The sequence below is a fragment of the Rhamphochromis longiceps genome, linkage group LG22, assembly GCF_057381845.1.
Source record: "Rhamphochromis longiceps isolate RC_006_pf linkage group LG22, R_longiceps_female_GT1.1, whole genome shotgun sequence".
NCBI classification, from domain to species: Eukaryota; Metazoa; Chordata; class Actinopteri; order Cichliformes; family Cichlidae; genus Rhamphochromis; species Rhamphochromis longiceps.
This window is the reverse complement of record NC_140577.1, coordinates 23,354,200-23,379,281: the sequence shown is the minus strand read 5'-3', so window position 1 is coordinate 23,379,281 and position 25,082 is coordinate 23,354,200. Positions and strand designations below refer to the sequence as shown.

The window sequence follows — 25,082 nt, the reverse complement described above, 5'->3', positions numbered from 1 at the left end:
CCTGTGGGCTGTGCACACAGCACCCCCGACCTCCCCTCCTCCTCCTTCTTCTCTGACAGCTTTGCTCCACCAGCTCTGCACTGTGCCGGCCTTGAGAGGAGTAAGGGAGCAGAAAGAGGCACTAGAAGAGAGGATTTGCTCAACCGAGGAGAGACGGACAGGGGAGAGGGACCATGGCTGCTCTCTCTGCCTTGCTGAAGACCTGGGTTATTCTGCAGACCTTGTGCCTGGTTTTGGCTCAAGTGGTGAGTGGCACAGAAGAGCTCAAAACTTGATCGGGGCTCAAGGGTTCAGGGGGTAAGGGCCCTCGGTAAGGGTCCAGTCGGCTATGGATATCTTCAGGTGATCTTGTAGGTTTCGTGCCATCTTGGGCTGGATGAAGGGATTAAATAACCACAGCATGGAAGCAAGGATATAAGTGTGATGAGTACCCAGCTTTATAGAATGAATGTAGAAGAAAATGATTTTCAGGGGTGGAAGCTATCTTGTGGATCTTTCATGGATCACCCTTATCGTACACGGACTCTTAGGTCTTTCTAACCACGGCGCCCCCTCTTTTTTAAGGCACGGATTCATCATTACCTAGGCTACCTTTACAGGGGCCAAGAGGAGCACTATTTAACCAAGAATGATGGGATTTATTTTTTCAGTTTTTGGGGGGTCAAATCTTTGCAGCCATGCCAGATTTAAGGGGGGGAAAAGTCAGTGTGCACTGACACCGACACACAAACTTTGTCCACTGAGCGTGAAAGCTGTTATTCAAACAGACACCTACACGTTATCTTCTGGACTTACAGGAGTTTTCACTTTCAAGGATCATTCTGTGTTTTGTTTTGGGGGTTTTAACACCTGAAGAATTCAAAGTGGGATTTATTCTTTTATCACTTGATGGACTGACCCTTGCAATAAAATGTTGTTCAAGACAGGCAGTAGGATGGAGAAGGAGGGGGGTGGGTTGGGTGGGGGTAAACAGTGCCAGTCTTTTAGCCCTTCCTCCCACATTCCTCCTCGATCCTTTGTGTTTACCTCCTCAAAGATGCCAGTTTTATCATGTTATTTTTGTTGCAATGCTCCATGTTAAACTCACTCGGCTTTCAGAGTTGCCCACCTTAACCTGCAGTAACCACTCCGATATTTGGTTCTATGATGGAGGGTTAGGTTATATTTCCTTATTTGGGAAAATAAAACATACATCAAATGTGTTTTCATTTTTATAAAAATCCATGAAAATTAATATCCACTATGATATTACAATATATATTTAACATCTGTTAGTTATATATTCCACAATGATACTGCATCCTGATTGTTGCTACAGGCTACTGCACAGAGTGAATTAGTAAATGTTGCTGTTTGACCTTTTTTCCTCTCTGTCTGTGTTTCAGAGGGGTCCACCTGGACCTCCGGGCCCGCCAGGCCCACCCGGCCCCTCTGGCACTCCTGGGTCAGATGGCATTGATGTGAGTATCCACACAGGTTTGCCAAATAGGTTTTCCCACAAAGCTCCTCATTGTGCTGGAGAAATACCAAATCAGGAGGTGTGGCGCAGTACTGAATTCATACCAGCAGAGAGCACTGCAAATGAAAACACCGGCACAAAAGAGCTCTGTTCCCAGCAGAGAGAGGGGTCTTTGAGAAGAGATCCTTGCCTCAGACCCGAGTTTGGGTCACAGTAACGTGATATGTGCGAGTTACTCAAAGGGTTAACAACAGGCAAAGTTGTGTAAATGTGTTGGAAACAGAAGCTGCTCTAGAGCAGTGTGGAGATAGCATGCTTTATGGCTCAATACCAAATCAAATGTAAAAAGTCTCTTTTTTATTAGCATTTTAGCCAAAAAACTATTTTTAAAAGGCTCTTTATCTATCAATAAACGGTGTCAGTCTAGCATGTTATTAAACCTGTCACTCTTTGCTCACTCATCCAAAGGCTTAACAGTGGGATCAAAGCCTGATAGAAAACGCAGCCAGTGTAGACACACTTCAGAGTCCATCTAAAGATTGCTTATAATATCAACACTGGAGCAACTGATTAACATCTGCCCGTGCACCTCTCTGTGCTCAGTACAGTATATATTTATGTGGCACATTTTTCTCATGCTGTCTCGTGAAATTTGCGACGTGATAAATCTTCCTAAATTCATTTCTATGAGGCGATGCGTAGCAATGAAAGGCATTTAGGTGATGAATATGATACAGTTGTGAACACAAAGGTGTAACCATGGCGTGTACTGTATGTTTAGTTGGGTTAACACATGCCCTTTGTCTATCTGCAGGGAGAGAAAGGGCGTCCCGGGTCACCTGGCCCACCAGTAAGTCTGTACTGTCACGGTGCCAGTTTAATTTTGCAGCAACTTTAACTTGTGATTTACTTGAACACGGTTTTTACGGTGTGGATTTTGCTGTAGGGGCAGAAGGGAGAGCCAGGAGAGCCAGGTCCTGACGGATCACCCGGGGAGAATGGCATTGATGTAAGTAAACTGTGTGCAAGAGAGAATGAAAAAAGGAGAAAAACTTTTAAAAATATTGCTTCCAGATTTTGAACTTCAATTTTGAAACGTATTTTCACAAGTTTTACAGCTTTTCCTTCAGACAAACACCTCCTCCATGGCCATTCATACGATGCCAAAGTAATTAAATGATAGATTTCTGTAATTTTGTGCATTTACTTGTTACAACTCAAGGCCAAAGAGTCATGCTGACAGGGTTTTTTCATTTACTACAGCAGCGTTTCTTTATCATGAAGAAAAAATGAGACATACTGTTGAAATTGTGCTTCTTTTTCATATATTAAGATATCCATTGATTAAATGTGTAGTTAGATTTCTCTACATTGACAGAAAGGGTAGCTTCACTGATGTAAGAGCAAAACGGGTTGTTTGTGGCCTGCGATGTAAAATAAGTTTAACATCCCTGCACTAGAGGCTCAGTCTTGTTTGTTGTCCTATATCCTGGATGATCTTTACAACATGCTATGTTTGTGATAGCACAGTCTGAGCACCCACAGGTCAGTGTTTTGTAGCCAGGATATCAGGTTCAAAGCTACTACCAGAAGTTTTAGGACTACATTTCACAAACTCAATCCCTCTTCTTTGCTTTTAATATGTTTACCTCCATGCAACCACATCATGCTAAAATATGACTAGATAATAAAATACGCACTACAAGTGGTCTGTAAAAAGAAACCAGAAAGCTTGATTTTGTTGTACCTCACAGATTATTCATTTTTTTTTATCCAGGTATCTGTTTTAACAGTGCTGAAAGGGGCTGGTTAATATTATTATTTTTTTCCTACATATTTACACCAGGTTTTTCCCCAGCTTTCCACAGAGAACATGAAACCTATCGAGAGTGGAGTTTGTCCAATTGTCATTGGAATAGATCAGTTTACATAAGAGCTTAGAATATTAGTAGGTGTTGATGACGTTAATCTGGTCTATATACTACACATTACTTGTTTTGCTCATGTATGTTTGTTTTAACTATAAAATAAGAGGCATATTATTATGGCATTGCAAGTCCTAACTACTGCCACTGTGCAGAGACAGAGACTCGTATATAACTGTGTCCTAGCTTTTTCAATTTGAGTTGCTGCTTCAGATGGAACTTGAGCATCAGTGCCAAACAGTCACATGCTAACAGAAGCACAAACACACACACACACACACACACACACACAAAACCAGGCATTCCTCAGAGGTTAAGCCAGTAATCTGCCCCGGAATCTCAGTCTCAGGTTTGTTTCCCAATTACTTACCTGAACCAAGTCAACTTTGATTAAATGTGAGGTTAACCCTCCTCTGATGTTAATTATGTTTCATTTGTGACGGTTTTCAGTATATACTGCATAGCACATCTACCCGATTTCATTTCTTTCTGTTTGCCTCCAGGGTTTGATTGGAGCAAAGGGTGACCGAGGTCCTATCGGGAGACCTGGACCAAAGGCAAGTGTCTAAACCTTAACCTAAAAAGATTATTAGTGCAAAATCACAATTGTGCTGCTGTTCTGTGTGAAATCTGTTTGTGCTGCTGGTGGAATACTCTGAAAGGTTCAGATTTATAGAAATATAAAATCTCTGGGTAATGTTCCCTATGCCCTGTCACTGTGATGTTGAGAATGACGTCGAACTCCTGCTTGCAGGGGAAAGCGTGAGAATCGCTGTGTTGTTAAGGACTTTCTTTCATTCATCCTGGTGTGCTGTTTTCATTTCAAAAAGATATTGTCATTGTCATCTATATGTGTAATAATACCACAGTTAACCATCACAGATATGTTACTGATTTCTGTTGTTTGCAGGGTCAACCAGGTCCAACTGGTGAGCCCGGAACTCCTGTGAGTAAATCAATTTTTAACTGTCACTTTTTTTGGTTTTTGCAAACATTTTAAAAGAACTTAATATACAAAATGTCAACTCTAGTTTTCTGACAACTGCAGTTACAATGTAGCATCATAAACTGTACACAACAAACAGACACCATCACTTATTTCTTTGCATTTTACAACCCTGAGGTTTTGACTTTCCCATCCTATGAAACCATTTCTCCTTTTTGTTTTAGACAGAGAGAGTAGCAGATAGGGACTCATGACTCGGTGTAGTTAACAGGTGCATTTCTAATTCACTGTGGGAAAACAGAATGCCAGTTCCAGGTATTAAGACACAGCCTATTCAAAGAGAAGCTGAATAGCTTACCCCTTGAAGCTTATTTATATTGCTGTGGGAAATCTTTGTAAAGCAGATATAATCTGCTTAAGTGGCCATTGCCAGCTTGCACCATTGGGCATTATATATTAATTAACTTGTGATCACATCTTGGTGTTTTTTTTCCCCCTTCATGGGTTCCTGATCTTTGTTGTGGTCGTCGTGTTTTTCCGATTCTTCACATTGATTCCAATAATTTTAGCGATCTCCCTTTAGGATTTGTTTACATCTGTAATTCCGCATATGGAGGCTATCATCATCATCTTATAATCAGTGTTGGGAAGGTTACTTTTAAAATGTATTCCATTACAGAATACAGAATACATGCCCCAAAATGTATTCTGTAACGTATTCCGTTACGTTACTCAATGACAGTAACGTATTCTGAATACTTTGGATTACTTAATATATTATCATGCTTTTTACAACAACGTGAATGTACTATTGCTGTGTGATTCATTACTGTTACTGAAGGTCCGCGACTCCGAACTGTAGTAAAGGGACCTCTGACTAATACGGCGGGGTCCCTGTCGGCTCGTAGCCGAAAAATAGCTTTACTTTGTTGTGTGGGTCAACTTTTCTTGCGAGAGACAGAGAGAGGCGTTGAAAGACTGCTCCTTATTAAACTTATTGTTTTCGGAGGAAAACACGAACACGGTGTACAGTCGAGTCTTAATAGCTTACTTACAACTGGGCTCGTCAGGCACTCTTCTTGGCTGCAGTGGTTATTATTATATTTACATGCTTCCAGCTCCTGTTTTTTCTCAATGACAACTCGTACCTTTCCATTATCCTTTGTTCTCCCTCCTCGCGCTCACAGACCCATAACGTGTATGGCAGTCCATTCTCCCTGCAGCACGGACTACACTGCCCATGATGCTACATTCTTTAGGGCTATGCCTGTAGCATTCTGCCTGTTAGCTTAGCACAACAACAACGAAAAGGCGCTCTCTCACCCAGGAAACACACAGTCGCAGAGAGAGAGCGTCGCCCTGTAACCATGGCAACCGTAACGCTGCCCCCTGGAACAACAGAACGTAGCTGTCAAACAAAACCGAAACAGTCCTGACCCGCGACAAAATGAAACAGGAAAGTACCGCAGTGTAATCCATTTATTTCAACAAAGTAACTGTATTCTGAATACCACCTTTTTAAACGGTAACTGTAACGGAATACAGTTAGGGGAGACCGGGGATAGTTGTAACGTGGGTCAGTTGTAACACTTCCAATTTCTCCAATCAGGGCTAAGTTTCAAATGATGTGACTCATCCTGTGCATGCCCAACTCAGTTCTGCTATCACATGTGAAAAATCAGCACATTTTGTCAAACACAGACAATTTAACACGAAAAAAAGTAATTTGTATGCCAAAAAGTAAGTTTTTCTACTTTATTTCAATTTCTAATAGCATTATCTGCTTTGCAGTTAAACTCATCAAACTTGAATTATGTTATTTGTATGTCTATGGGGATATATTCTGTGTAGGTCTTTAGTGCTAATGTTTTAGCCGTTGGCTGTAATGTTAGCGAGTTCATGGCTATAGGAGTCTGGGTCAGTTGTAACAGCAACAGTCTGGGTCAGTTGTAACAATAATGCAGATGTTACAACTTACCACACTATTACTTTAACTTATATTAAACAAGTTGGGGCAACAACATCAGCAGAGAGAGGTTCACTGGTCACATTTGTATATGCGGTTAATGCCATTGGCAACACAATTCCTCCACTGTTTGTGTTCCCACACATACATTATGCAGACCTCTGTGTCAGAGATGGACCAGTAGGAAGCACTGGTAGTGGAAATAAATCAGGATGGGTGCAAGAAACAGATTTCCTCATCTTTCTGAAGCACTTTGCAAACCACACCAAGGTAAACCCTGAAAAAAATAATGGAATTGCGATGCTGGTGAACAACTACATTTTTTCAGCTTCATTGTTATGTTTAAAATTGGTGCAAGAGCTGTAGGTTATAATGCCCACTGAGCCAATGAGGCCAAACTCAAGGAAGACCAACCAAAATTAATGAAATATTCAGTTGCAGAAAATTCCATAATTTGTCTTTTTTGGGGGGTTGGAATATGCTCAAAAGCTAGATTTCTGCATTCTGTCACACACACACAGAGCTACATAAATGGCTCTAAGTGCATTCATGTGTTGAATAAACAAAGATTACATGTTAATGTTTTGTTAGTACCCTTATTTCATTGTGTTACATTTTACCCCAGGATATGTTACAACTAACCCAGACTATGGGGTTAATTGTAACATTTCACTCTTTGTGTTTGAGACCATACCATGCAATGGGTAACTGTGCTGCAGAGAAAATAGTTGCACTATTTAATAGCAGAGACATGTAAATACTTTGCATTACATTTTGAATCCACTACCTTAAAAGAGCTCCAATTTACAGACAGAAATGTCTGTAGACAGAAATGTCAAAAATGTTACAACTATCCCCGGTCTCCCCTACTTATATTTTGTATTTTGTATTTTGTATTTTAAATACGTAACGGTACATGTATTCCGTTACTCCCCAACACTGCTTATAATGAGGAAAATTATTATTATACTCTCACTGATTCATTCAGAAAATGTGTTGGAAAAAGCAGCCAGAAATGCACAGGAGCAATCGACGAGACAAGACACAACAGTGGTTGCAGATTATGTTGCAGATTATGTACAGAAATATTTAACAGTCCACGAGGGCTGGCTTGCTTTAAGTGGTCGTGTGAGAAACTGCAGTTTTTGGCACTAAAGATTTTCAGCCTTCAGAGGTTGCTCTCCACTACTTATATGCAAAGCCAAAAGGCTTTTCGTGTGGCTCCTATATATCATTCATTTCATTTTTTTCTGTTCAGTTACTCTGAGTGATGAATAAGTGATACCCAGTATTTAATATGTATTATGATTGGCACCATTCGAAACACTACCCAGTGATGGAAAGGAAACAACTCATCTCTTATATTATTTTATGAGGCAGCCATGCAATTTACTGCCAGGGACCTTCAGTCAAAATGTTTAGATAACACTTTTTTCTAATATCTCTATTTAATCTGTTATGCATGTATTCGAGAGACGTGCAATATCTGACTTTCTAACTGATCTCTAACAGCTTACTGGATCTTGTTGTTGTAGATCCAGTAAGCAGTTTGAAACCTGGAAATTCCCTGAGAACATAACTATCAGATAGAGATTAGAATAGAATAGTTTCATAATATACAAGTACATTCATGTAAGGCTGTATTGAAGTTCAGTGCTTGAGTAACTGTGCTCTCTGTATATTAATATAAAATGACTAATTGGCTAACATTATCTCATAGGGCTCTCGGGATACTTAAGAAATGAGTTATGATTGACTGAATTAGGCATTCTTTGCGAGCCTGCTCAGTTCTCTAACAAACATATTGCAACACAGCTGGTTTTTTAAGGCAGCCTCCTTAGTGCCTTTTAGGTCACGCATGAATGCCTGACCAGCTGTGCCTCAATTTGGGTTCAGTTTATCCAAATGTGCTGTAAGATTTCTGCAGCTGACACGAGCCTGATGCAATCCTTAATAAAGGAGTCACACTCCATATTGTCATTAGATTCAGCCATTCCACACAAGCGATCATGAAGCATCAGCTGTAGCAGTCTTTCGCCACTAGGTGGTGCTCGATGTCCATCTATTGCACATCTTTGTAAGTCCAGCGTCATTCAATGTCATGCTTGAGCACAACACTATTAGTTAATCCGTTATTTAGCGTTAACAGGCGTACTGTCTGGGGGCTGTGCCGTACACCCAGCTGTCTTACGCTCCACAGACAGGAGATCCAGCCCTGTGGGCTGTTCTTCCTCCAAGAAGGCTTACTTACTTAATTACTTTGTTTATAATTAATTCCAAGCAAAAGACACAGCAAACACAGACTGATTGTGTTCTGTGTCTTTGTTCCTGAGCGCTATTTAACCTGCACTGACACTGTACACACGCATTACTGAATTCCTGCATTTGTTTTTAATTGGCTTTTGGAAACATTAATTGATACTCTGATGGATTGGTTCCACTTGTTACACAGTAATTTAACCCCTTGTCACTTTTGTCCACACAGGGACCTGGCCTTCCAGGACTGGCTGTAAGTAGCTTCTCTGGTATTGTGCAGTTATGCCTTCAACTCTTTAAAGTGTGGCAATAATTTGTCTCTGGTGGGATAAGTACATATCATCTTGTTTGTCACGCTCACTAACATAACTGTCCTGTATAGGGTATTCCAGGCCCAATTGGTCTCCCTGGTGAGATCGGACCAACTGGACCAAAGGTAAGGAAACTCCAGCTTCAGTTTATTATGGGGGCCTTTGTAACTTCTCAGAAGCTCTTAGTCACAATTTCTTACTCTCCTCACAAACATTTAGGGTATCCTTGGACCACCGGGACCTCCAGGACTTACTGGACCTCCGGGCAAGCCGGTAATTGCGAGGAAAAATCGTATGAATTGTCATCTTTCTTTCTGACTCTATGTCACAAAGATCCTCGAGCTAAACACAAAACCACCTTTTGAAAAGCCTGTTTTTAAAAAAAAAACCATACACTAGTGTATCATATGTAGGTTTCCTTGTTGTTGTAGATCCATTAAGCAATTAGAAATCTGGAAAGATAGCATAAGCAACAGCCATTAACTGAAGCATTGCTTAAGACAGCAATCTCAGCATGTCAGCTGGTCTCAGTGCCTGCCACATCAGCTGATGCTCACCTGTGCATCCTATTAGCAAGTCTGATGTAGGGCATGCTATTCAAGCTGCTCCAACCGGCATAAAGTTCATGCTGCTTCTGCAAGCCGCATTGGGCCTAACATCTACTTCTACAATAGCGCCTCTATTTTATGCTATTTTCTGACTTATTCAGCGTCACGTTCTCTGTTGTTGGTGTCTGCTCTGGTCTTGATGCTACGCTATATGCTGTTAGGCCTCCTTAGCATGTGTGGTAAGGTTCCAAATATAAATAGTGCAGATGGAACAATTAGCCTGATATTAGTAAATGTTACATTAACATAAAAAATAATACCTGTTTGAACATGAAATATTTTATAATTGTATTGTTTACTTGCAGAACAGTTCATAGCGCTCTAGAGGACAAACATTCACAACGCCACTGCCTCATCCCAATTCCATTACACATAAGCACTAAAGCGCTGCTTGAATATACTCAAAGTTAATCCACAGAAAGGATGTCACAGTAAACAATACATGAAGGCACTGAGACTGGTGAGATCGGCTTTAAAAACTTAATAAATAAGCTACCGGGAGTTCATTAGGCTTAATCAGGCGTACATTTTCATCAGTCTAATTGTTGCTGACTGAAATGACTGAATGAGATCACAGGCAAGGACATACTGCTGATGCCATGCTTAATGCGTGCTCTATCCAGCACACAGTTAATGTTGGCGTGTGTGTTTTTAATGCGCCGAATGGTAACAAAACACCAAGCGCAGCCAGAGATGACTGCTGCTTGAACAAGTCCCAACAGACACTAAGTGGTGATGCACTAAAAACAGTTTTAAGAGGTATGCTTTTAAGTCATTTTCCAGCGGCGTATGAACTCTCCTGTGTGCATCTCTGTGATTCCAAGAAGGGGAGGGGGGTGCTTCATTGAGAGTGATGTTCCCAGCCCAGGGGAGTGTATTTGTTTAGCTTTAGTGCTGTCCTAGGGTAAATAAACCCCCATTAGATCAGTGGGCTGTCTCATCTGGCTGTTGCAGAAATACATCAGCGCCTGTAGAGATACTTTAACTTTCTAACTCAATCTATAAACAGAGAGGGGGAAAAATGGAGGAAGAAATAGATGGAGTGAAAGAGGGAGAGAGTGCTGGCTCAGCTTGGGAGGGTGGTAGACGCAACTGACTGCCAACTGTGACTGGGTGACTTTGCTCATCCATGTATCTGTCTGTCTGCTTAGGGTCCTCCAGGCAAGTTTATTGTTGGAGAAGAGGGTAGTGCAGATTTCGAGGTAAGATCTAAAGATTCCTCCTCTCTTGCAAATCTATTCTGACACAACTTCACATTTTATAACCCATACACTGCATATCCTTCTCACTATCTTTTCCCAGTGTCCTCTCAACTGCCCAGCAGGACCTAAAGGCCCACAGGGACTGCAGGGAGTCAAGGTGAGTAATCTGTCTGTTTCAGGCATCAGTGATCGTTTCGCATTACCAAATTATTATGACACCATCCTGCCTAATTGTTTCCCCTCTAGGGACACAAAGGACGTGCCGGTGCTCTCGGAGATCCTGGCAGCATTGGAAGACCGGTGAGCTGCTACAATCTCCGCTTGAGAGGATATGCGCGTGCACTCAGACACCCATACGTGTACATGCCGTACAGTTGCTTTTGCACACTCACCCACCGTACAGGACCAAGGGGAGGCGAGGATTAGCTCTAATGAAGCCCCCTGAGGCACATGACTGGCATTAATCTGGCTGCGATTAGTCAGGCCTGGCCCTGGCTCTGGAGTCAGCACGCAGCAAGCCAGATGAAAGGGGTGGTGAGGAGCCAGGTACATGAAGAGTTGGATGAGAGAGTCAGGGTTAGCGCGGGCCTCTCACCTCGCTGTATTAAGCAGAGCTAATGAGCATACTGTGGGCTCCAAGGGAGCGGCTAGCCAAGCCCCAGGAATTAGCCTCTGATCTTCCCACACAAGGAGCTTTCTGGCAGCGCTTGCTTTAGATGCTCAAAACACTCAACGCATCAAGCAAGCGCTCCTCCGAGGCCGACCAGTATTTTAAAGGAGCTGCCTGGCTCTCTTTTCTTCTAAAACACAATGAAAGCTGTTTACATCCTCACCAGTTGTTTAAATGGATACCAACAGGGTTTGCTGTATCACTGATGCCCACGTGATGCCAAAGATGGAGTAAGACTATCAGATTTATCTTTAAAGTGCGGAAAAAAAAACAAGAACTTAATGAACCTGCTGAGGATGGCGAGCAAGATTCTGGAAACCCAGCAAAAATAATATTTCTTTATTGGCATATAAACAAATGGTTTGAAGTGTCCAGTTCAGGGGTCGCATCATTAAAAGGCCAGGCTAATAGACTGCTCAGGCTAAACTGAGTGTTGATGAAAAGTGTGTAACTTCAGCAGGGAAACAATTAGGCCAGCTTAGCTTATTGTTGAGCTGAGCATCTAACTGAGTTCCTAAATCCTCCCAGTAACGCGAAAATCTCCCTGATTATGTTTGTTTAATCCGTGGCCTTCTGGATATGCAAAAACAAGTCGTGCTTTCGGGGAGTAACAATTGGCGCTTTGACTATTATTCCCGGTTTGCCCAAGATTTCAGTCTTTATGCTAAGCTTATCCCGACTTATCCCAGCACAAGAGCGCCATCGAGTCTTCGTTTCCGCCCCTTTAACAGTCTTGGCAAACCCATTATGCGCTGATTGAACTGCTTCAGGTGCTGAAGACCACCAGAGGATGGTGTGAGCAGGCTGCAGATCATCGATACATGCAGATATCAGAAACGGGTTTCAATGAGATTTTTTGGTAAATGTTTGCAAGTCAAACATATAGAGACAAAACTAAATGAAATCTGTGGTTTGATTAAACGTTTTTCAAGGTTTCACAATTGCTTCCCGGCACATATGCTACAGGGCGAAGCACATACTTATTATTATTAATAATCTTTTTTTTTGTTCTTCATCAGGGCCCCAAGGGAGAAGTTGGCATCTCTGGGGAGCAGGGCATCCCAGGACCTTCAGTATGATGATAATTGAATATTTATAATTTTCATATTATAATCTACATAGTATCATCTCAAATAGCCATTTCTTGTGGACAACGGTGTCTGTCTTACCATAGTTTGCCTCTCTTCTAAGGGTCCCATGGGTCTGAGTGGTTATCCAGGAATGATGGGTCCCAAAGGAGAACCAGTGAGTACTACACTCAGTTTATCACATATAAAAAGCATATTGGCTTTTTGTTTTTCTCCCTCTTTCTCTCTCTCTCAGTACTGCTCTCATTCTTAGATGAGCACCAAGGAGGCACAGCCAGACTTGCTCCCACTCTACAAACATCATCCATTACCAGCACTGGGGACATATGGAAATGATGCTAACACAAATCTCTCTCCCTCTCTAATGAGTTGGGGTTGTCTGGGTCCACGGTGCCTCCATCTGTAGTTAATGATCCGCTGTAGCCATCCGTCTTACTGTTAACATTAGCCACGTTAGCCAAGTTAGCACCCCGGCTTAGTGCCAAAGCAAGAGTGCCTGGCTCTCTGTGTAGCTCCCATTAAAGAAGTGAGTTAAGTTCTAATTATCCCTTTATCACAATGAGTGGTAGGCTACCGCGACTTAGCTCCCTCTCTGATCCGAACAGATTGATGGCACTTTGTTGTTTTCCCTCAGGGCCCTGGTGGGTACAAGGGCATCGGCGGACCAGTAGGACCTCCTGGGCCACCTGTAAGAACGCACACACTTAAAGACACGCAAATACAAATTCAGCTACTCATATAAAGAGGTATATTCATACACTGAATTCACTAAGGCAACTGTGAGTCTGCTCTTTTCTTTTCAGGGTGAAGAAGGACCTCATGGACCACCTGGAGAGCCAGGCGATAAAGGAGACAAAGTGGGTGACTCTTGTAGTGGTTTCCCTGAAAGTTTTTTTTTTTTTTTTTTGTCAAGGCAGTGGTGTGTGTAAAAAAAAAAAAAGAAGAAGCTATTTCAGAGCTTGAATGGAGGCAGCGATACTGATGTGCGCCGTGGCTCTACTGAGGCTGATTTCTTTATCTTCTGCAGGGCAGCCGAGGTATCCAAGGCCCACAGGGTGCAGTTGGCAAAAAGGGAGAGAATGTGAGTGAACGCACTTTTGTTTTTTCAGGCCACAGTTGTGGAGGTGCTTGGCAAGGTGTGCCAAATGAAGTCCACTGACTCATCTGCCTGCTTTTTCAGGGTCTGCCGGGTATTGATGGGAAAGATGGCACACCTGGCATTCCTGGAATCAAGGTAAGTGTGTGCCAGCAGTGATAATGATGAGTAACTTCAATCGGAGGTGAAAAAAACAAAAACATTAATTTATTCTTCTTCTGCTCTCATTTATGCAGGGTGGCCCCGGTCAGGCCGGGATGCCCGGTCCTCCTGGTCCTCAGGGAGCAGCGGTGAGTGATCATTCGACGGGGGCGTGCGTGTTTTGTCGGAGAACTGTTCGACAACGCCGCCAAAAAAAAAAGCACATGCAAATAAACAGTCATTGTCACTCAGACCACGTAGAAGCGCAATCTGTTCTTCTCTTGAATTCAACAAAGCCAGAACACAGACAAGGGAAACCAGCTTGAAGCGGTGTGTAAAATTTCGGTGTGTTTTGTTTTCTGGGCAGTCATCCAGGTTAACAGTGACCCCGTGACCCATGCTGCTTTAGAATAAAAAGCACCTTGAAAATAGCATTCTCTCTTCAACCGCAAGCAATTTATCACAATCAGACCAGTGGGTAGACATAAGTGTGTGTTTCTGACTAACGGGTAATGGAGCATGAGATGTGCACTGCATGAGATGCTGCGCGGTCACTGCAGTGACACTAACACTCCCTAAAACTCATACACTGCAACTTAGCCTGCTTTATGTCAAACTGTGATACAGCAACCACACACACACACACATAACATCACTGCAAGGTCTACAACTGTGGCAATCACACCACAAGCCTATTTTTACCATTATCATTATATCAAACTGCATTATTACCGCCAACTGCCGACGCCTACGTAGCCATGTGCATTTCACGCTTGCGTTCCTGAAACGTGTCTGATGTGCAGATATGTAGCTTTGATTAGGACTGTTTTCAGCATTGTTTATTCCATCTTCAGGGATTACCTGGCAGCCCAGGAGCTAAAGGTGGACCTGGAGCAAAGGTATGCCTTCTACATGTTCATACTGCAAGTTTGAGATAATGCAGCCCGGGGTATGTACATGAATTCCCTGTGAGCCAAAGCTTAGGCTTCAGACTCCTCTAAACACCAAGTTTCCAGACAGTGCTTCCACTCTCGTCTCCATATGTCAGTGAGAGTGGATATTGCTAACATTGCCATTTTAGACATACACAGCTCTGGCAGTGAGAAGAGAAGCCCCAGCCACCTGCTTTTTAAACCTTTTGTCTGAGAGATGCGTAAAGGGAGGGGAACTACAACAACTTGTTTCAGAATAAAAATGATGTGGAAATGAGCATAACAGGTTTTCATGTTCTTGTAATGTGTGTAATGTGTGCCTTTCTTTTAATATTCTTCTTATAATATTCTTTTTCTAGGGGGAACCTGGACCTAGAGGTCATGTTGGCTTGCCTGGGCCCTCTGGACCTTTGGTAAATATATGATTGTTTCTCTTCTTTGTGGTCAACTTGAATTTCAGGGGTTTTTTAATATAGCACCAAATCGCAACAACAGGCACCTCAACAGTCTTTATATTGTAATATAAAGACTGTGGTAATAGATAACAATCAGATGACTCCCTATGAGCAAGCGCTTGGCAACAGAGGGAATGAAAAGTAAGGATCTGGTTAGTGTCTACCCAGATGCTTACTCTGGATGGCATTCATAGCAAAGTAGAAAAACCGTTAAAAGCTATAGCATATAGTGAATAATTGTACTTTCTCCCTTTCTCAGGGTGAGCCTGGTATTCCTGGTGAGCCTGGTATGCAAGGAATCCCTGGACCTAAGGTACAAACCTGAATATCACAATAAAACACTAGCGGCAGCTGCTGCTTACTCACCTCACCTGATGTCCGCAGGGCGACAGAGGGGAGCGAGGACCAGTTGGGCCACAGGGAGCAGCCGGCAAGCCTGTAAGCTGCACCGTGTCTTTTTCAGACATCATAACGCGCTCTTTACTTCAAACACATCATGCAGCAGAGCTTCTGTTTTCCCCTCACAGGGAAGCAAAGGAGAGAGAGGGCCCATCGGTGTGCCTGGCGCCCAGGGTCTCAGTGGAACAAAGGGAGACAAGGTCTGTGGACTTTGTGATAATGCAGTTACACAAAGCTGCATATTGGGGGCAGTGTTTACTCACTAATAGAACGCGAACCCCCCACAGTGAAACCCTTGAATGAGTGAAGCAATATAAATGATAATCTAGGCATAATCATGTTCCTTGTTTTAGAAATGAGGCAACATCTTTCTTAGTTTGTGGTCTCTGGTGTCGCTGGTTTCAATCAGTACTGAATCCTTGTTTTTCTGAGGATAATCCAGTTTACATTTGTCCACATTTACATTTACTCCGTCTCTCCTGCCAGGGCTTCCAAGGAAAAGTCGGGTCAAAGGGGGGCATTGTGAGTAGCACCTCTTTTAAACTGCACCACTGGCTCCGTACTTAAGAATACTTTCAAGAGCCTTTTTCATTCCCCTTATTCTTCGTTACCTCTCTGTCACTTTTAGGGTGACCCCGGAGTCGAGGGATTGGCCGGCGAAAAAGGCGAAAAGGTAAAAACGTGGACATTTGTTCCAGCACAGACTTAAGCTGCTTTAAAGTAGTTGGTGGTTTTTGTTGCCATAAGGACCACAAAAAGTTTCCAAGTTTGAAAAGAAAAAGGAAATAAATAAATGCAACTTTTAGGCTTTAGATAAAAAAAAAAAAAGGTTTAAACATTTGGTTCTGGAGGCATCAAAGCAGAGAGTTGTATACAAGAAAATGTTGGAAGCATTACCAAAGTTAAGAAGAAGAAGAGGATGTCTGTTTTTTTTTCAAATTTGCATACAAATCCCCATTATAATCCAGATGGCAAATAAGCTATTTAAATGACAGTGAGGCAATGATGCACATTTGGGTCTTTGAAGCTGCATTTTTAGATGTTCATTTACAATATTCATCCTTGAATTATTGCTCAGTGAGTGTCTCCGAGGCGCAAATGATGGATGGAAATGATGAATGGGGAAAATGACTTTCTGTCTTTGCTGTGACAGGGTTTGTCTGGCGAACCTGGGCCCAAAGGACAGGTGAGAGTTACAACGAGTAGAAATCTGACTGCAGGGATGGACTTGTTTTGCTTTATTCTTTCCTTAGTCATATCCACCTTTCTATAAGTCAACCCTGACCTTTAACTCTGTAACCCAAAGCCTATGGTATTAATTATAAGAGTTAATTCTCATTATTCATGATGTGTTGGGCCTCACTGGGTTGATTCTCTTTTTTCTTCACAGCAAGGAATCAGGGGTGACACTGGACACAATGGACCCACTGGAGATCCTGGCAAACCAGGAGACCAGGGACCACTGGGGCTGCCCGGTCCTAGGGGGCTTAATGGAGAACGAGGAGTACCCGGTATGCCGGGCATTCAGGGACCAGCAGTGAGTCCAGTTCCACTCTTAATCACAGACACATACAGACAGAACACCAATCAGTGTTTAGTCAGTGCTCAGTGTTCTCCTCCTCTCTCCAGGGACGTGATGCATCTGACCAGCATATTGTTGAGGTTGTGCTGAAGATGATGCAGGGTGAGCATCTAGACCTGCTTTAATCTCCTGAGGAAACATCAAAGATCAGTTAATCAAAATGATGATGTCCTCTCTTCCGTTACAGAAAGGCTAGCGGCCGTGGCAGTAAGCGCCAAGAGGGCTGTGCTTGGTGGTGCAGGTGTAATGGGGTCTCCCGGACCGCCTGGACCTCCAGGGGCATCTGGGCCTCAGGGACCACATGGCTTACCTGGTGCCCGCGGCATCCCCGGCATTATTGGAGCACCTGGGCAAATTGGAAACACAGGGCTTAAGGGTAAAACTAAACATTAGTACTTTTGCATATTGTTGAACTTCTCAGGCATTAAACGTGTTTTTTTAAACGTGTTTTTTTTCTTTCATCTACCTCAGGAAAAAGAGGTCCAAAGGGAGTGAGAGGTGATCCAGGTAGACCTCACTCAGGTCCACCAGGAGCTCCAGGAATACAAGGTAAGACCTGAAGCCTTCTAAATGAACCTGTAAGGTAAGATTTTGTGCATATTCCTAGGCAATTCAGTTCAATTTGATTCAATTCAGTTTATTTCATGACGTTTTAACAAACACTGTCAGCTCAGGGCACTTTATATTATAGGGTTAAAGACCCTCCAATAATACAGAGAAAACCCTGGCAATCAGACAACCCACCATGAACATGCACTTGGCGACAGTGGGGAGGAAAAACACACTTTTATAAGGAGTTAAGTTGTGTTAAGCTGATGTAAATTACATGATATCACAGGATCTGTCAAATCTGTGTAATTCCACCTCCATCATGGCTGGGCCTCAGCAGAATGCCACTAAAAACTGTGCAAATCACACAGTACTCACTGTCACTGCAATCTGAGGGCAGAACCACAAAATCTAGTGACATTGCCACCTAAAACTTTGTTATAAAAAAAAAAAAAACCTTTTTGTTTACTGCATACTCTCATTTTCAAATTTTAAGATGCAAATGGGAGTGCCAGAGGGATGGAGAATTTTTGAATAGTAATATTCTGGTGACTGGGCCAAAAGTCAACACAGCTGCTGCATAAACGTGACTTACAATGGATTCACTTGTGAAATCAAGAAATTTTAAGATTCTGGACAGCCTTTAAAAAAAAGTGCAGTGTGCGTGTGACACAGCAATACAATCAAATGCAGTAAAGTCAGAACCTGTGTATGAGCTCAAATGTGTCTCTTCATCCCTTCACATGGATTTTGTTGGTCTCTAAAGAAGCAGAGAAGCTTCAGTGGACATTTAAGTCACATGTACATCAACGTGTACTCACAAAGTGTGTCTCAATTGCACTTCGCCTACATTCAACCTAGCTTTTATACCTCAGTCGAGTGTAACAATCTTTTCTTGGGGCACTGTAGTAGTCCTTCCACAAAGTTTTTTTCATGAACACAGATAAGAAGAGGAAGAAGAAAGGTACTGCAAGCAACTGAAGGACCTGACATTACTGCTCTCGCCACAGGAGAGCCTGCTGAAAGGCATTTTAAAGGCATCATTAACTCCAGTCATTTAACAGATGCTCTTGAATGAGAATGTAATAGGCTTGCAACAGCACACGCTAATTCAAATACAGGGAAACACACTCACACTTCTGTGTGCACACATGCACACAACTTAAATATATGCATGCATACAGTACACACATGTAATCCAAGTCCAGAATGGGGTTTCCAACCCTTAGAATGAAATTTGGTGCAGTTAATCTTTTTGACCCCTCGAAATCAGTTAAATCCCATTTGATGTTAAACTCTGTCACTCTGCAGGCCCCCCCGGTATCGATGGAGTGGCTCGGGACGGTAGGCCCGGAGAGAGAGGACCTCAGGGAACACCTGGAGAGGCCGGTCGCCCCGGTAAGTCGGGCCCGCCGGGTCTCCCGGGATTCTGCGAGGCAGCGATGTGCCTGGCCGCGTCTGCTTACACCTCACCGAGACTACAGGAGGCGGGAACGATCAAAGGACCCAATGTTTAGAGGCCCCGTCTCCCCATAAGCAGATCACAGCACCTGGGAGAGAGGGAGCAAGGCAAGGAAAAAAAAAAGGCGAGAGACCACTCTTCTCAACATCAAGAACGAGAGGTGGGGGGGGGACAATAATAGTACATTGACTGCATGTGTAGCCCCCCCCACCGCTCCTTCCTAGAACTGACAACCTGAAGTTTTGACTGGTGGGACATCATGATCTTAATCCTCCACATCACCATGACAACAGCAGCTCACAGCCACCCACCTCCGTCTGAAATCTCAAGTGGTTTTTTTTGGATGTCGGTGTCAGCGCCGTCCAAATATCCCAGTCCTGCTCAAGCAGTGAAAGAGGAACAGATTTTATATTACATCTCTCTTTTTTTTTTTGGTCTCTCACCAAGTCAAAGCATCTATGAGCTGAAAGAAGCTAAACCAAATGTGGTGAAGGATGCTTTTTTCCTTGTTTGGTCACTTTCAATGTTTTTTTTTTTTTCCATATGCAATATTTTGTCAGAGGAATGTTTTGAAGTTTTAACGCCCTGCCTCTTTTCCAACATCACACCCGTTGCCTTAAACGTGTACCCCGAAAACCTGACTAATAAATGATTGCAGCCCCAGTTTCCACTCAGTACTGTACCGCATTGTAAAATGTAGTCTTTTTCATTTGTAGGCTTGAGTGAGATCCCTGATTTACCTCATGTGTACACTGCCTTCCCTTCCCAATCCCCCGCTTTCAACCCAAGTCTCGTTTTAGAAACTAACAACTAGCTTTATCTCTTCTTCTTGTTGCCTGGCAACAGCATATCCCGATGGGCACTCCCATCTCCCACAATGCAGTGCTGTAAATCTTTGTAAATGTGTGTTGATTATTATGTAGAGGAAAAGGAATGGGTTACGATATGCACCAACAAAAATCCTGTGTTAATGAAATCAGTGAGTAATAAGGAGTTCCTACAGAAATAATGACTCCTCCTCAGAGCAAATCAGTTAACGGTCCTAATGTGCTTTCTGTGCCACTGTCAACTTTCCATGGGAGGTCGGTGCTTTAACGACAACTTATTTTCATCAAAAGAAGCTATTTATTGTTCTTTATATATAATCATCTGTAAAAAAATAAATAAAGTTGTTTGCTGGCTGTTCAGGCAATCCTAGACTAATAAAGAGGAACCTTTTCTAAGAGCCAATGTTCTTCTGTATCATGTTGGGAATGGAAAATGATCTATTTCAATTCGTTTTTCTTGATATTTGTCCTCGTCCAAATCTTTAAGAGCACCCATGTATGCATGTAAATAAACTCCCATGCGTCCTAAGCTGCATACGCTCAGCATCTTTTAATAATCTTGCACTACCGAGGCAAAAAGTTGCAACCATTCAGCACTACTAGACTGCGCACATCAGATTCTAAATTGCTCAAGGGCAGTATTTGCAACTGACAGGTCAGTTGCTTTTGCGATGTCATAGCTTTGTGCCTGGGGGAAAAGATAGCAAGAACTGTGAGAAGCATTCAGGGATGTCTAACATTTTAACATTATGAGTTGGTCTATTTTTTTCTAAAGTCTTAGGAATAATAATTCAACATTATCGACAGTTCAGTATGACAGAGTGCACGAACCTCAGTTTCTCTGTTGAAAGTCTTGTGTTAGATCAAGGTACAGCCTCTAAAGTTAAAAACAAAAAAGCCAACAGAAGTTGCAAACAAGTTCCTCTTGTGGCTGGCTAAAAAAATGGACTGAAATCTCCACAGACTTACGTGTTTAAATGCTCAACTTTGTAGCATTATACATAAACCCAATAAAAAAAACAAAACAAAAAGAAAAAAAGAACAACTTTTGTCTTTTTTTATATTGTTCTGCTTTGTGTCAACTTGTACCTCAACATGATAGTGTGTGGTGGGGGTTTTTTTGTCCATCCAGCTGGATGGTGACGCTGTAGGCTGACAAGTGCTTCAACTCCTGCAGCTATAGCCAGTTAGTGATTGCTATTGTATTCTTAATCCACTAATTCGATAACTGAAGTGAACCATTTGGTGCTCTTTTAGTGAATTTTCTGACTAATTTGACTTGCTGATAGTATGAACCATCCAACAATTCTAAGCTTCACTTCTGCTGAATGACGTTCTAGTATTTTACTAGTTATAATAACAGATGTGTGTCTGTGCGTTGCTATTAGTGTTAGCTGTTAGCATAGCAACCCACCCTTTTCTTTCTTTTTTTTTCTTTTTAGTTCTGGTTGCTTCTGAGCCCAAAACCAACATGGTGGCAAGTGCGTCCGAAAACGGCGGGCAACGCCACAGTTGCTACAGTACCGTGCAAAAGTCTTGAATGATCCCTCGGTTTGCTTCCATTTTGATCTAAAACAGCCAGACTTTCTGGTAGTTTTTAAGTGGTCTTGACCAATATTTCTCCAGGTTTTCTGAAAGTTTTCCTTTGGACGTTGGCTGTTTCCTCCCTCATCTTCAGTCTATTTCACTTGTTAAGCTACTTAACACTGACCTATAAATATTCGAGCATAAAAAAGACAGCTAACTCAAGCCACTGTATGAACAATATATATTTTTTAGCACCTTATTACTAGCAACCTGTAGCAAAACACATACCCATTTTTGTAGCTGAAAAAGGTAAAAAACAAAAAAACAAACAAAAAAAAAATAGCACCATTTGAGATGCATAAAATAGCTCAGTTCCCAAATAGCTATTAGCCAAAAAAATTGTCATATCTCGGCATAGTGTGTTGTGTGTAGTAATAATAATAATAATAATCTAGGGAAACTGGACAAGCTGGTCAAAAGAGCAGGGTCAGGAGAGGAGCAGATGACGAGAGGTACAACAAGTATCTACATTTCTATCAGTAAAATATGGCGCTGTCATGGTTTGAGACTGTATTTCAACCAGTGGTGTTGAAATACACCACTGGAACAAACAGAACAAAACAGAACAAAAAGACACCAAACAACTGCACGGAGTCACTCAATACACCTCAACACAAGGGTTGACAATGATGACCACATGATACCACGCTTTTTTTTTGAAAAGCAATTTAATTCAGTTTAACATTCCCCTTGGGTTATTTTGTGGAAAACTAAAGTCTGACCACAGCTTCACAGAGTTCCAGATATAAAAAAAAACAAAACCAAAAAAATGATAAAATAACAGATAAAGCCCCAAAATACAGTAACATGTAGCACTGCAAAAGCACTTTGTGAGGCTTTTTCAGAATATGTTGTTATCCTTATGTGATTGTGAGGGTTTGGTGGTTGTGCTTGGATTACAGTACCTGTGGTAAATGGGCCCAATTGCTGCTCATGTTTTCTGCTTCTTCTTAAATCTGGGCAGAGTGAAGCACACAGATGGCTTTTGCCGCTACTTTGAAGTACAAAATGGAAGGAAATGTTTTAAAGTGGTTGCATTTCCAAACATAATGGCATTAAAAGAGGACACAAAATGAACTTTACCAACATAATTACAAAATCCAATGTGTCTTCTGTGTAAAAGTATTTTTTTATAAATAAGCTGTTTTTTCTGCACACATCATTCCATTTTGAAAGCTTATCGACCTTAAAAAAAATCCCTTTTTTTGGCACTTTTTATTGCTGGATAACCATTGACAATAAAAAAAGACAAGGGGCTAGCCATACTTTTTATCAAAACATTTGAAAGTGTATAAAAAGCCACCATATATATATATAAAAAATAAATATATACAAAACAGTCAATCCATCAGATACTCCTTGAATGTAAGTTTTTGACATCTGTTTCTATAGAACTGGAAAACATTTCCAGGGGATTTTCTCTTAAAAGTCAAATTCAAATATGTTTCTTCACACCTCAAGCACAGGGACAGGATATTAGAAATGCATGGGATGCACTCAGAATGGGATTGTGTCAGAAAGGAACAGAGATATGAGAGATGGCAGCAGTGCTAACATAATTGTGTGTATTCTCTTCCTACAGATTTATACAAACAAAAGGTAGAAAAAAGAGTAGAAAAAAAAGAAAAACAACAGCCGAGACCAGAATCTTAAAGAAAAGAAGAAGAAGAAACTGCAGTTTGTGATTCTTGTCACCTCTCCTGGGTTGTTTTAAAATATACAAAAGGAATAAAACACAGCGAGGAAAATGTAAAAAAATGAGCCAAGACCAAAAATAAGAGCAGGAAATAAAAGCAACGAATTGGCTTTCGTGGGGGAACAACAATGATGCAATAAAAATGTGCTGCCGGTGTATCTTTGCAGGTCTCAGTTCCAGCGAGGCCCTTAGAAAGAAATCGCAGATGTTTGCTCAGAACTATAGAAGAAATCGGTGAGGGTAAATCTAGCTATTCAACAACAAAGGCAGTGCCTATATTCCATCTTGTGGTCAGACTTAATAACTTTGGGTCACGGTGTTTGGCTTTCTTTCTTCTCCTTGTAGTCTTTTTGCTTCAGCCCCCCTGCCCCTTTCCTCCATCCCCTGTAGCCCTTTACCAGGGGCCCTTGACAGATGGGCCCTTGGGGCTGTATTCTACTGGATGGCTCATACAGTCTGCGGGATTACAGCGGCCATCTTTTCCTTTGGAACCCTGTTGTCCAGGAGGGCCTGGGATCCCAGGGACACCCTGCTGGCCAACGGGACCAGGGGGTCCCATCTTACCATAGCCTGGGGGGCCTGGAACACCTTCAGCATGAAAGGAAAAACAGAGAATATATTCATCATGTCAACACCTCACAGGCTGTTATACAAGCTGAGCAAAGAACATAACTGCCCAGGAGCACAAAACACCCCAGATTTTACCCCGTCTCCTTAAAAAATGTAGATTGGTTTACTAAAGATATTTTTAAAGATACTTAAACTGGTTTATAGAAAAACAACAAATTGACAGTACTGTAAAAAGAAGTGCCAGCGAGATAGCATTAGAGTGGCATCAGCTTTGTCAGTAATAGCAAAAACATGAGTTCCTAAATGCAACGCTATCCCCCTTTAAAGATTTATTGGACGTATAATATTAGAATATAAAATCCGTAAGTACAACACTTCCAAAATAAAAAAGCGTGGATACAAGACGAATGAATTTAATCATCAGTAATGTCATCAAATATCATCTGCACGCCATATCAGAAAAATATACAAAACAAGCACACAACACGAAGCATCATCTCGAACAGATGACGTTATTTCCGTGCCCGTTGTCGGGGGAACTTGAATTAAACATGAACGGATATTAAACTCCCACTTTGATCACTTCATGAGTAGCACGGCATCTTTTTCAGCCCATGCTCAACGTCCTGCTCCATGTAATGTGAGCACAGATGCTAATTTGCTAATTTACACCATGCTAAGTGAACTCCATCATGATTAGGGATTCTCAGATGCGAATTTGGCTTGAAAGAATCAGACTGGTGATTTTAATTAAGGCCATTTAAGAACGATGAAAAATTACCTCATCGTGCTGGCAATTTACTAATCAACAGCAAGTTCTAAGGAATTAGCAGCCTTTATGCTATTTCAGCCAGTAGAATAAACATAAAGCGTGCGCAGATGGAAATGCTGTCACACAACGTGAGCAAAGGAAGGAAGAAATCTAATGAGGCAAATAGCTGCCACTGAACTATACGATGAATGATGAATGAGTGGGGTATATTACCCGGTGCTCCAGGAGGGCCTACATCTCCCATCTCTCCAACACCCTTGTCTCCTTTTTCTCCAGACGGTCCTCGTGGTCCTAGGGCAAGAAAGTAACACATGACCATATGGCAACAAAGCTGCTTACTGTCTGCTTATGATAACGTGACATTACTGTCACCCTCACCTGGGAGTCCTTGTCCTCCTGGCCGGCCTTGTCGGCCAATCTGTCCTGGAAGACCGGGGGCACCTGGGGTTCCGGGACTACCAGGAGTTCCATCTTTCCCTGGAGGCCCAGGCCGACCCGGGGACGCCACCATCTCTACTGGCATCTGCATGCGAGACATGTAATAGGCCATTCTCTCTGGGGAGAAGAAGAAAACATTGTGAAT

General features: G+C 42.1%; 2 protein-coding genes across 6 annotated transcripts in view; one reads left to right on the top strand and one right to left on the bottom strand.

Annotated features, from left to right (window-relative positions):
• On the top strand, positions 1-20,272 carry col9a2 (procollagen, type IX, alpha 2). Its single transcript, XM_085395690.1, has 32 exons — positions 1-245; positions 1,386-1,460; positions 2,274-2,309; positions 2,406-2,468; positions 3,888-3,941; positions 4,295-4,330; positions 8,782-8,805; positions 8,935-8,988; positions 9,083-9,136; positions 10,623-10,673; positions 10,774-10,830; positions 10,920-10,973; positions 12,363-12,416; positions 12,535-12,588; positions 13,066-13,119; positions 13,235-13,288; positions 13,459-13,512; positions 13,612-13,665; positions 13,764-13,817; positions 14,523-14,567; positions 14,960-15,013; positions 15,315-15,368; positions 15,440-15,493; positions 15,583-15,654; positions 15,941-15,976; positions 16,083-16,127; positions 16,608-16,640; positions 16,845-16,991; positions 17,084-17,138; positions 17,224-17,412; positions 17,508-17,585; positions 18,897-20,272. Exons 1-32 carry the CDS (start codon positions 174-176, stop codon positions 19,100-19,102), a joined length of 2,076 nt encoding a protein of 691 aa, XP_085251816.1. The 5' UTR covers positions 1-173; the 3' UTR covers positions 19,103-20,272.
• Positions 20,273-20,606: 334 nt separating this feature from the next.
• col16a1 (collagen, type XVI, alpha 1) overlaps positions 20,607-25,082 on the bottom strand; it is a 106,864-nt gene continuing 102,388 nt past the window's right edge. For all 5 annotated transcript variants that reach the window (XM_085395684.1, XM_085395687.1, XM_085395689.1 and 2 more), the window contains 3 exons: positions 24,878-25,054; positions 24,713-24,790; positions 20,607-23,745 (listed from right to left, as the gene is read on the bottom strand). In XM_085395684.1, coding sequence (XP_085251810.1) covers positions 23,552-23,745; positions 24,713-24,790; positions 24,878-25,054 — 449 coding nt within the window. In that variant the 3' untranslated portion in view covers positions 20,607-23,551. The remainder of the gene's footprint in view (positions 23,746-24,712; positions 24,791-24,877; positions 25,055-25,082) is intronic.

What these genes read in the sequence shown, in the direction of transcription:
- col9a2 (XM_085395690.1), top strand. Translation starts at nt 174, where the DNA reads ATGGCTGCTCTCTCTGCCTTGCTGAAGACCTGGGTTATTCTGCAGACC. An exon ending in CTGGGTCAGATGGCATTGAT is followed by an intron (nt 1,461 to 2,273) that starts GTGAGTATCCAC and finishes GTCTATCTGCAG; the next exon opens with GGAGAGAAAGGGCGTCCCGG. An exon ending in AAGGAATCCCTGGACCTAAG is followed by an intron (nt 15,369 to 15,439) that starts GTACAAACCTGA and finishes TGATGTCCGCAG; the next exon opens with GGCGACAGAGGGGAGCGAGG.